At 33.9% G+C, this 12,902-nt stretch overlaps 1 protein-coding gene across 3 annotated transcripts in view; it reads right to left on the bottom strand.

The window, feature by feature from the left end:
• Positions 1-12,902, bottom strand: part of SPATA6 (spermatogenesis associated 6) — a 144,034-nt gene that overhangs the window by 65,761 nt on the left and 65,371 nt on the right. For all 3 annotated transcript variants that reach the window (XM_025420157.3, XM_025420158.3, XM_049094130.1), the window contains exons 6-8: positions 12,096-12,176; positions 7,400-7,693; positions 1,968-2,055 (exon numbers count right to left, since the gene is read on the bottom strand). In XM_025420157.3, the coding sequence (XP_025275942.2) occupies positions 1,968-2,055; positions 7,400-7,693; positions 12,096-12,176 (463 nt within the window). The remainder of the gene's footprint in view (positions 1-1,967; positions 2,056-7,399; positions 7,694-12,095; positions 12,177-12,902) is intronic.

The following is a 12,902-nucleotide window of genomic DNA, read 5'->3' as shown; positions in this document are numbered from 1 at the left end:
TTAGTTATTATTATTACATCATTGTCAATTTCCTGCTTTTCATAATTATATCACATAATATCTACATTAGTCTCTGGCTGCATAAAAAAATATCATATAGACTGGGGGGCATATACACCAGACATTTATTTCTCACAGTTCTGGAGGCTGGAAGTCTGAAATCCAGTGCAGGCAGGTTGTGGGGAGGGGTCTAGTTCTGGTTTGAAGATGGCTACCTTCTGCTTGTGTCCTCACAAGGCAGAGACAGAAAGCAAGATCTCTGGTTTCTCTTCTCTTAAGGGCACTGATCCTATCATGAGGGCCCCACCCTCTAATCTTATCTAAACCTAATTACCTTCCAAAGGCCCCATTTCCAAATACTACCACATTTTATGTTAGAGCTTCAACATAAGGATTTTGGAGGGACACAATTCTGTCCAATAGCAATGTCCTTGTCAAAAAAAAAAAAAAAAGTTTATACACAAACATACATACAGAGTTGGAGGTGGGGGAGGAGATAGAGAAAGAGGGAACAGCAAATAAACAGTTCTGCTCGTAAATGTATAATAATCATCAAGAGAAATCAGACACTTCCGTTCATCCCAAAAACATCTTCCAAAGAAACATCTATATTGAAGTTATTTTCAATTTTCTTGTTCTTAAAGCTTATTTCCCGCGTCCATAAATTTCTTCCAAGCAGGGAAACAGCGTATAACATCTGTTCCTAATTTCATATAATTTGCTATTGTGTTATAAAAGACTTATTGATTACCACATCTATCTCCCTGCTAATGCTAAAAAAGCAAAATAAATGAGCACAAATTCTGCATGTTCTCAGAGAAGAATGTTTCATTTCCCCATTAAAAGAGAGAGAGAGATTACAGATTACAGTTTAGAAACAAAAAGAGATGGAGCCCACTACATGTTATGATTGTATTTTTTTTCACTCTCTCATTTTTCTTCTTCTATGCCTTTCCCAGTGTGTAGTGAATTAACTTAAAGGCTGCTGGGGAATACTTGCCAAACTAACCAATGACTATAGATATTAACACTCAAATATCCCTAACGTCAAACAATACTATTTAATCTTCATAAAAGTCATCTCCAGATTGAACTGAAAAAATAATCATTAGAGCCAGGGACTATGATAAAAAGAAAGATTTCTGTAAACTAAACTTAAAGGACACTATTTTTTCAGAAATATAAGTATTAAAAAAAAAAAGAAATATAAGTATTAACTGCTGATATTAAGACCTATGTGCTAGGGTATTTTACATGGCCATATTTACCATATCATCTTCATTCTGCAATATACTATCAAAATAGTTAAAATGATTTAAGAATGCTCAACTTAGGGCAGCCCGGGTGGCTGAGCGGTTTAGTGCTGCCTTCAGCCCAGGGTGTGACCCTGGAGACCCAGGATCGAGTCCCACGTCGGGCTCCTGCAAGGAGCCTGCTTCTCCCTCTGCCTGTGCCTCTGCCTCACTCTGTCTCTCTCTGTGTCTCTCATGAATAAATAAATGAAATCTTAAAAAAAAAGAATGCTCAATTTATGAATAAGTGACAAAGAAAGTACTCAAATACATGTGTAAATGTATGTCCAAAACCTGTAACCTTAAACTCTTTTTATTATGGTGTTTCCCAAAGCCTATTCCACAAACTAAGGAGTATGGTTCCATCGTCAAAGAAATTTAGAAATCATTGAGCAAAACAAAATCAAGTTGTTTTCTTCACGAGAAGGTATCAGTCTTTAATATGCTACTATGTATTTTGAATCTCAAAGAGGGAGATTAGTTTATGGCTACATAGAAATTTTATTATTTTTAGAGAGTACTTATATGGGCATCCCATGAGTCTTAAAAAGTAGCTCTATGCCTTATTTACCAGTAATATAGCAAAGAATCTATTTTGGTTCATTAATGCCAAGTGAAAGCCTTGATTGTAGCCAAGGCAACTAAAGCAATGAAGAGAGACAACTTTTAACTTACCATTGTGCATCCTGGACCATCCATCTCTTTCACAGTCTCTGCCAGAAGATCCAAATAAAGCATCAGCCCTGGGACTTGGGGGGTCGACCTAGAAGATGAAGGATTTAAAGAACTTAAATTTTCTTTTTAGTCTCATGGTACCAGAAAATCAACTCAAGTACATAGACTGTAGTCATCAGGTTGGCATGACAAGGCCTGTGTGGCTCAGGCACGTTCAGAAGCCAGAGCTTAGTTGAGTATTTTACTGTTCATGTTTAAACAAAATTGAAATTAAACTCCAGAAATTTTTTATTATAAATTTGAAATTTATAATTTCAAATTATAAATGTAGTTGAAATGTCTGTTACCCTATTGCCCAGTTGGTTTTCCATTAAAAAAGCTACAAAAAGGGGAATCTATTTTGCTACATTTTAAAAAGCAAGTTTAGGATTTGCTACTTGAACAGATACTGAATTCTAACAGTGTCTTTACTTGGCTATGTTCAGAGCCCAGCATGCCGAATGCTTTATAGCTCACAGATTATTATAGTCAAGCATGTTTTCTTTTTTTTTTAAGCATGTTTTCTAATGAAAAAGAAAAAAAGTCAGTGTTATAAACTGTAAAAAAAGATACCTCCATTGATCAAAATTAAACATTTTGTACAAAAAAGGACACTATTAAGAAAGTGAAAAGCAAACCATTTAATAAAAATATATATTTGCAAATAATTATCTGACAAGGCACTGATATCCCAAATATATAAAGAAACTCCTACAACTCAGGAAAAAAAAAACTCTCTCAAAAAGTGGGTAAAGAACTTAAGTACACATTTCTCCAACAGATATGCAAATGACAAATAAGCACAAAAATATTCAATATCACTAATCATTAGGGAAATATAATTCAAAATCACGGTGAGAGATACTACACTTCATGATGTGAATGTGCTTATTAATGCCACTAAACTATAAATGGTTAAAATGGTAAATTTTATATTGTGTATATTTTACCACAATTTTTAAAAAATTAAGCTTTAAAATAAGGAGAGTGAAAAAAGAAGCCATACAATGAGAAAATATTTACAAATCATACCTGATAAAGATTTAGAATCCTAAATATAGAAAGAAAACTTACAAGTAAATATCAGACAAAGAAAATCCAATTAAAAATAGACAAAGAACTTGAATGAACATTACTCCAAAGAAAATATACAAATGGCTAAAGGGCACATAAAACGATGCTCAACATCATTACTTTTTTTTTTTTTTTTTTTTTTTTTTTTTTTTTTTTAAATTTTTATTTATTTATGATAGTCACAGAGAGAGAAAGAGAGAGAGGCAGAGACACAGGCAGAGGGAGAAGCAGGCTCCATGCACCGGAAGCCCGATGTGGGATTCGATCCCGGGTCTCCAGGATCGCGCCCTGGGCCAAAGGCAGGCGCCAAACCGCTGCGCCACCCAGGGATCCCAACATCATTACTTTTAAGGAAAATGTGAATTAAAACCATAATAGGAAAAAAAAAAGCCATAATGAGAGACCACTCCACACCCCTTGGAGGTCTATAATAAAAAGAAAACAAAGCAAAATAGTATTAGCAAGAATGTAGATAAAGTAAAGCCCTCATACATTGCTGAAGAGAATGCAAAATGGTACAGCCTCTGTGGAAAACAGTTTGATAATTCCTCAAAAGTTAAACACAGACATACCCAGCAATTCCACTCTTAGGTATTAGGCAGTTAGGCATTAAAACAGGTACTCAAATGGAAACTTGTGTTTGAATGTTCATAGCAGCACTAGTCACACACCAGAAGGTGAACACAGCTCAATGTCCATCAACAGATGAACACATGAACAAACTGTGGTACATATCCATACCAGGGGCTGAAGAAAGGGAGAAATGCTGAATGAATGCTTAATGAATACAGGGTTTCAGGATGATGAAAAAGTTCTGGAACTAGACAGTTGTGACAGTTGCACAATATATACTTACTGCCATTGAATTATATACTTTGAAATGGTTGAAGTGTTGCATTTTATGAGTATTTTACTGCAATAGAAAAAAAAGATCCTATTCTGTATGAACGAAAAAGAAAATAATTCTGTTTAACTTTTCTGGGATGATAGTGCCAGTTTGCTTGGGAGCATGCTGGTTGGTTTCTTGAAACTGCTCTTTACTACCTTAAGACTTTTTCACATGATGCATGTAAAACTAGAATGTCTTTCCTAAAAGTACTAACTTTTGGGACACCTGGGTGGCTCAATGGTTGAACATCTGCCCTTGGCTGAGGTCATGATCCCGGGTTGGGGACTGAGTCCCAAGAAAGGCTCTCTGTGAGGAGGCCGCTTCTCTGTCTGCCTTTGTCTCTGCCTTTCTCTGTGTCTCTCAAAAATAAACAAAATATTTTTTAAAAAATAAAAGTATTATTAACTTTTTACATATGCATATATAAAATTATTTTTCTTGAGAGAGCATGTGTGCCGCCAAGGGGAAGGGGAGGTGGGGGAGAGAGAATCTTAAAGAGACTCCATGTCCAGCATGAAGCCTGATGTAGGGCTCCATCTCACAACCTTGAGATCATGACCTGAGTTGAAATCAAGAGTTGGACACTTAACAGGTGCCTGTGAAATTAAAATTTTGTTTATCAAGTACTTTTGAAATTGTGAATGGCTACAGGGGAAGAAATGATATCTCTATGCAAATACAATTGGAAAAATTCAGTTTCCTATACCATAATATAAGCATATATAATATAACTGGAGGCTTAGACATATGCATTTTTTCTGTTCATTGGAAAGCTGTAAAGGAAATCTCTTCAGTGAAAACATTAAGGTCTACACCCAGCAGTATTAGAATTAATTCCACTTTGAACACCTGTGTGAAAAACAGTAATTTAATGAGCATTTGAAGAGAAGTTATTTCCTTCCACAATTTTTTTGTGTGTGTGGCTAACTCCCACAGACTATTACTGGTTATTCTGCACATAGGCATTTTAATTAAAATGCTACTATTCCTTCAGATTAAAATTTAATATATCCTTTCTTTTCAACTTAGTTTACAACTATGACCAGTTATAAATTGAAAGGTTTCTGAAACTGCCATCAAACATCAAACAGTAAATCTTATCTGGCTATTATTCCAACAACAAAAAAATGTGGCCAGTACCCATAAATAAATTCTATAGAAATAAAACAAATATAATCACAATAATCTCAATAAAACATTATCATTGAAAAGTACCTATTATAAGTTTTCTTTTTACAATAAAAAATTTTGTTACTTAAGGCTAAAGAATAAAGGATTCATAGCCAAAATATAAAACTGGAATAAAATGTTGCTTAAATGTAATTACATTTAAAATTAAAAAATATCACACAAAAAATCTGAATTTTCAGATGGTATATTTTCAAAAACCCATCAGTCTATCCAAGAAGTGGGATGCCTGGGTGGCTCAGTGGTTGAGCCACTGCCTTCGGCTCAGGTCATGATCCTGGGGTCCTGGGATCAAGTCCCGCATCAGGCTTCCCACAGGAAGTCTGCTTCTCCCTCTGCCTATGCCTCTGCTTCTCTCATGAATAAATAAATAAAATCTTAAAAAAAAAAAAACTGAACTATCTAAGGAGCATCTTTACACGTTTACATTTATATTTACATATTAGAATTTAGAAAAATGAATTAGACATTAAAGTCAGAAATACAAGATCTATAAAGAACTTATTAAACTCAACACCAAAGAAACAAACAATCCAATCATGAAATGGGCAAAAGACATGAACAGAAATCTCACAGCATGCATATGAGAAAATGCTCTGCATTGCCATCAGGGAAATACAAATCAAAACCACAATGAGATCCCACCTCACACCAGTGAGAATGGGGAACATTAGCAAGGCAGGAAACAACAAATGTTGGAGAGGATGCGGAGAAAAGGGAACCCTCTTACACTGTTGGTGGGAATGTGAACTGGTGCAGCCACTCTGGAAAACTGTGTGGAGGTTCCTCAAAGAGTTAAAAATAGACCTGCCCTATGACCCAGCAATTGCACTGTTGGGGATTTACCCCAAAGATACAAATGCAATGAAACGCCAGGACACCTGCACCCCGATGTTTCTAGCAGCAATGGCCACGATAGCCAAACTGTGGAAGGAGCCTCGGTGTCCAACGAAAGATGAATGGATAAAGATGTGGTTTATGTATACAACGGAATATTACTCAGCTATTAGAAATGACAAATACCCACCATTTGCTTCAACGTGAATGGAACTGGAGGGTATTATGCTGAGTGAAGTCAGTCGGAGAAGGACAAACATTATATATTCTCATTCATTTGGGGAATATAAATAATAGTGAAAGGGAAATATAAGGGAAGGGAGAAGAAATGTGTGGGAAATATCAGAAAGGGAGACAGAACGTAAAGACTGCTAACTCTGAGAAACGAACTAGGGGTGGTAGAAGGGAAGGAGGGCGGGGGGTGGGAGTGAATGGGTGACGGGCACTGGGGGTTATTCTGTATGTTAGTAAACTGAACACCAATAAAAAATAAATCTAAAAAAAATAAAAAATAAATAAATTCAAGCAAAGAAAAAAAAAGTCAGAAATAACTTTATAAAAAAAAAAAGAAATAACTTTATAGATAAACTCAAAAGTTGTTTTACTTCTGTAAGCACTTAAATATTAACACTTATTATTATAGGTATTTATAAGTAATTTTTTATTAATTTGCCAGCTTTTGTTAAAGAAATGCTTCTAAGATAAAAATTCTTTACAAAAATTTAAGAAACTATGAGCATTTCTAAGTCCTTTATTAAAAATCCTGAAATATTATAGACCCTTAAAATTAGCCAAAGTCTACCTATCACATGAACACAAGCTCTAAGCTTAAACCATTTCAAAAGCAGTCTTCTGTTTGGGAATATTAGAACTATGCTACCCTAAGTTAACTCTCTTCACTTTTAAAGGCCTTCCCATCCCCATCAAATAATGATTTGCTTCAAAGATCCATTATATAAGGTTTACCCAAGGGATATAATATCAAAGGAAACTTAACTTTCCATTTTAATTTTTTAAAAGGCTAGAAAAAGGGAGTCTTCCTTTTTATAAAGAAAGTTGGTCTTCTTTTAAAACCCTACTCTGCCATTTTAGTACTAATGTTAATTATATCTAAGTTCAATTTGTAGAGTTATTACACTGTCCAGTGTATACGAAGAAAGGAAATGGGTACTTAAAGGATTTAACATGGCAGTCATAAAGGAACTTGATCTCTGTCAGGTTTAAAGACTGACAAAAGAATGTTCTTTTACTCTAAGTTAATTTTCCAGTTTAGATTGCTGGGCTAACAGTTCAAGAAAGAATATTATTAATAAAAGCCAGAAGTTGAAAGAAGTTTCAGAATAATATTTTAGTGAAAGAACAGATTAGATCGGTTTGAAATGGATATGTTTAAAAGAACACATACATGTCTAATCACAAATGGAGGTTTATCTGTTTCTTTTTTGAATTCATAGGGTCCCAGATTTAAATGGGCCAGCCGCCGCCTGGTGTCTTCAGATAGCTCACACATGCGTCTTTTTGTGTAGGGAGATGGAGAGTGTGATTTTGAAGAAATTGTAGGCTGTTCGTAGTTTTTTGCATTTATGCAATATTTATTTCTCTCAGGTGACTTGGATTTTTTCTTTTGTGATCTCGATGTTCTGCTTTGCAGTCTGCCGTGTGATTTTTCAACTGGAGCCGTATGGTAAATAAATTTATCCTAAACATAAAAAATAAAAATTAACTTGGGCAGAAGATATATGTAGAGATATATATAGATCTATCTATAAATTACAAGTAGAAAAAACTTTAAAAATTAATCTAAGGCACATATAATCTATGAAAGCCAACTAGATTAGTCTTTTCTATCTATGCTAGACAAAGATTACTCTTTTCTATCTATGCTAGATAAAGATTACTCTTTGTCTAGTAGTTAATCAAGTATATGGTATTCTTAAGTCTAACAAGTACTTCTGAAAATAAAAGCCGAATATTAAATCATATGAAAAATCTAAGAACCAAGGTCAGAAAAAATTAGTTTTCAGCGTACTAAATAATTAATGTAAACATTGGTTTATCATTTGTAATTAAGTATCCAAGTAATTGGCTATATAATTTAAGAAGGCTCTCTCTTTTGTTTTTAGAGAGAGTGAAGAGATTGGGGAGGGCAGAGGAAGACAGACAGGAACTTAAGCAGACTTTACACAGAGCTCAACATGGGGTTCAATCCCAGGACCCAGAGATCACGACCTGAGCTGAAATCAGGAGTTGGAGCTTAACCAACTGAGCCACCCATGTGACCCAAGCTCTCTTTAGTAATGTTACAAATACACATGGCTAAATAGTTGCTTATGAAATCTTTATGGAGAAAATGATTAAAATAAGTTTCATTTATGCTGCTGTGATTACATGCACATGTACACTGTGAACATCTGAAAAACAGCTTTATACACATTTTCATGAAATGTATTATTTGGATTATACAAAGTGATTAGAATTTAAGATCTCCTCCAAACTAAAACTTTATTATTCTGTGACCAATAGTCATATCATCTTAATTCTGATTCCATATTTTTATAAAAGTAAAAAGACATAAAAGACACATATAGATTTTAATGACTAGTACTCTACTAGTATAATTGATTAGCAGTCTAAAATTTAAAAAAACAAATGTTACATTTATAAACATTTTTATATTATTAGGGTAACATTTAGTCTCTGCCTTATAAGTACCTTAAAATTTAGATTACAATTACTCTTGACTCATTATCTAAAATTATAAGGTTTCAGTATTAAAGAAAATGGGCAGTTGAGAATCTTTGTATTCCTAACTTTAATCAATTAAAAACTACCAATCCTACTTCCCTGTTCGCCCAACCTCTCCTTCCCTCACTAAGGATATCTATTCTAAGTAAATAAAACATAAACGTGATATAGAAGGTAAAAGTCAAATATTTTTTGGAAGTAGATAAACAGGAAAAAATAATATTTTCCAATTGGAAAAATAAGTCCATGAAATCATACAAACCTGCAGCATCAGATTATTTCCTCATTTTTCCTCTACAGCTGCGGATGTGTTCCCAGCCCTTCTCCCACCTTGTTCAATGACTTCAACCAGTAATTCAGAATTTTTCTACCTTATCACACTTCATCCAACTCTATGACACCACACTGATGCACAGAAGCAGGAATGTTAGCTCACCTTTGAGGTTGAATACATGTTCAAAGCAGTGAAACTTTCCAGAATCTTAGACTCAGCTTTAATTACCTTTTTCTACCTCATCTTAGATTTCATCATTATGCAGATCTATTGTTTTTTTTTTTTATGCAGATCTATTGTATCTCAACTCTGAAAATCCCTTGCTGACCAAAACTATTTTTCCTCATTCTACTTCTTTTATTCTCACTCCATCTGCTACTTACCTTCCTCACCTTCTCAGTCTCTGGAGCTCTTTTGCTCAGACATTCATACATTTTTAGTATCTCTTACCTCCAGACCCAGATGAACTCCATTATTGTCCATTTCAGCAATGCTGTAAAGTTCCTCCTCACTGATCTCTGATTATACCAAACCTAAAATAACTAACTTCATCTTCTTCATTGGAGTTTTTGAATGTTGAATACTACTAGAGTAAGTTATAAACTGTGGTATGTCAACTACAGATACATGCTAACTCTACTCAATCCTTAATGCAGCCTGATACTGCCCAGTAAAACTTAAAAATAGTGGCTGTTACATGCTGTTAACATAGCATGTGACACAGACTTGAAAAGTCTTTTACTCCTTTTTGAAAATCTTCCTGACTCCATGTGAATGAGTCAAAATTAGCCTACTAGATGATGACAGTCTTGTGGCCACTGCTGCAGCTAAAATCAAACCAATTACCAGAAATATAAAGTCCCTTCCAAACCAAAAATTCAGCCAACTGCCAGACATGAGTGAAGCCATACTAGATCATTCAGCCCTGGCCTCACCAGTTCAAACCAAAAGAAACCCCCAACCAATCCATAGAACTGTGAGAAATGTTTTATTTTAAGCCACTAAGTTAGTGTTGCTTTTTACACAGCAAAAACTACCCGATAGAGCATACAAAAGAATAAAACTACTACTGATACTTAACTAATCTACCTTTACTAGATTAAAAGTAGAAAACTAGTTTTCTTTCAGAAAATCACATTAATATGCTCAATTTTTTCAATCTATCCAATTGGTAACAAAACATCAATTTGAAAATTGTGTGTCAAAAGGAATAAAGATCATTATAAGTAATTGTGAACTTAAATAATTTTATAGTTTCTCTCATTCATTCCTCTTTTAAATATCAAAATGGTTTGTCTTATTCTTATGTTTGAATCTGAAAATGCTGCTTTACAGCCATTAAAATTTTAATTGTAACTAATACTATTAAAAAAGCAGATGTATCACATTCTCAAATAAGGTCAAATAAGATGAAAATTCTGTCTGTTGACATTTAAAATTTTAATGTGTAAGTGTATACTCTGTTGTGCCAGATAATGTTTTCTATCTTGTTTTAAGTACTGTCTTCTCTCCTAATTATCTTAAAAAAAAGAAAGCTTAGTTAATAGCTGTCAAATTCATTAATTATATGCTATGTGCCAGACACATTACCTATTCTCCAATTTCATCCTTAAAGCAGAATTATGAGGAACTTGAACCCAGATCTGATTCTGAAGTATTTTTTCTTAAACACTGACGCCGAAACCTATCCTATTTTCTTACATCTGTTTAATAAAGAACAAATGACAAACACTGAAATAGCAAGTTGAAAAAAAAAAAAAAGAAATGAGCCTTCTCAAAAGTTTATAGGGGAAAATGTTAGTTTAAGTCCAATGACAATGGGGGGGGTAATTTAACATTTAGAAAGGACTCTTCCACTGAGCTATATACTTAGAGTACTTTTCTGTGCATATGCCATACTTCATACAAAAAAAAAAAAAAAAAGACTTTTCTACCCAATCACCAGAAGAGCATACCCCAATGAGGAGAGAAAAATGTTGTCTGAGTCCACGTAAAATATTTTTAACAATTTATAAATATGTACAGTGCATGTCTCAAAACAAGTCAGTAATACCTTTGCATTTGGCAAGGACAGGCTGTTAGATCTCTCATAGCTGCATTTCAGCTCTCATTTCAAAGATAAATAATTATAGACAAATTGGTATACTATGTATCTTGCTAAACAAAATAAGATATATAAGATATATCTTTTGATAATCTTATATAACCATGCTTTACCTTTCTTAGCTTATGTCACAGTTACCATCCTCAGCAAATTTACTGTGAAACTGAGAATGCAGTAAACTAACTCTTCACTCTTTCCATCATAGGTCCAGTCCTGCCTTGTTTGGGTCCTCTGGGCTTTATATGGATACTGGCTCTTCATCACAGACTAGTCATTGTTACCTGATCATAATGCAACTAGATATAAGTGATGACTAGACATTATTAGATAACTTGTGGACAAGGCAGTAAGATAATCCTGGTGACTCAGTAAAAAGTTAAACCAGAATGAAATATCAGGTCCAGATATCTCAGTTTACTAAAGACAGTTTTTACAAATATTGAAGGTACTTAGGTTGGAGCGTCCAAGGTTCCCTTGGTCTGACAGCATCAGTATGGCCACCAAACTGAGCAAGAGTCATTTAAGGAATTAGAGACACTCAAGAAACCACATTCATTTAACATCAATATTCCCACATGAGAATCTCTGGTCACATTTGCCAGAAGTTATCCTTTGAACTTCCTGCAGTCACCTGTAACTTCTATAAGATTTATAGAAGCCTCCAATCTAGTTCTCCGTGGGTCTTCTTGATCTCAACATCTTTCTGGAGGACAGATTTCTTTGCATTAAAAAAAAAGGCCCATGAAGTCATAAAATAATAATATCATGGCACCATCTATCATGTGTACCAAACTCTTCGCTCTCATTTTTAAGATGCAACCAAACTGCTAAATATCTGATAATTGTTTTGCTTACTAAAGATTGACCTGAAAAAGTGAAAAGAGTTGCAGCCAAAATAAAAGAATAATTCTTGCCCAATGCCCATAAGTATGAACAAATAAGGTAAACTATTAAAAACTTTAAATAAATGATTTCAACCTGAGTGCGGCACTTCCTTGAACTTATCAGACATTCAGTAATCACTGAGGTTGTAGAAAATTCCAGCTTTGGAGCAATTCCCTGAGGGGAAAAAGGGTATTATTAGACATTTTGATTTTTAAAAAAATATAATTACTGTTGATAAAACTATGACCTGAAGTAACAAATATTTGTCAAGATATAGCTGCTTCATTTGTTAGTATGACTTTCTTATTAAAGATAAGACAACACAGTGATGCTAATAAATGTTAGCAAGAAGCAGTTTCATTGCTGATGATACGCTTATAAGTGATTACCTTTATGTAAAAATTAATATATTTTTTAATTTTCAAGTATTTCCCTGTCAAATTATTCTAAGATTTTTAAACTATGATATAAAATTAAGGCGATAAATATATAAAAGCACTTAATGGATTTGAGCTCTTATTAAGACATACTTAACTACATAATCAAGAAATACTTTGGATAGTCTCCTCATTCCTAAGTCCAGTGACAATGGGGCGGGGGGTAATTTTATATTTAGAAAGGACTCTTCCACTGAGCTGTATAAAATTATAAAATTTTAACTTCTAGGTATGCAGTCCTTGAAAACAGAAGAGAGGAAAGTCTCTACCAATTCCTCCAACATTTTTTCCTGTAACATATAGGTTACACTCAGATTTATGAATGAACCTGGCTTCTATTTCTTTCAACATTTCAAACATCAGCTTGAATACTGTTTTGAAGTAAGTGGAGACAAATGGTAAAATTCAAAGGAACAGTCATGAAGTACCTGCCAAAATATTTGGAAGCACACAAACTGTACAT

The sequence above is a fragment of the Canis lupus genome, chromosome 15 (assembly GCF_003254725.2).
Source record: "Canis lupus dingo isolate Sandy chromosome 15, ASM325472v2, whole genome shotgun sequence".
Lineage (NCBI taxonomy): Eukaryota > Metazoa > Chordata > Mammalia > Carnivora > Canidae > Canis > Canis lupus.
Note: the sequence above shows the minus strand (reverse complement) of the source record. Positions and strands in the feature narration are given on the sequence as shown.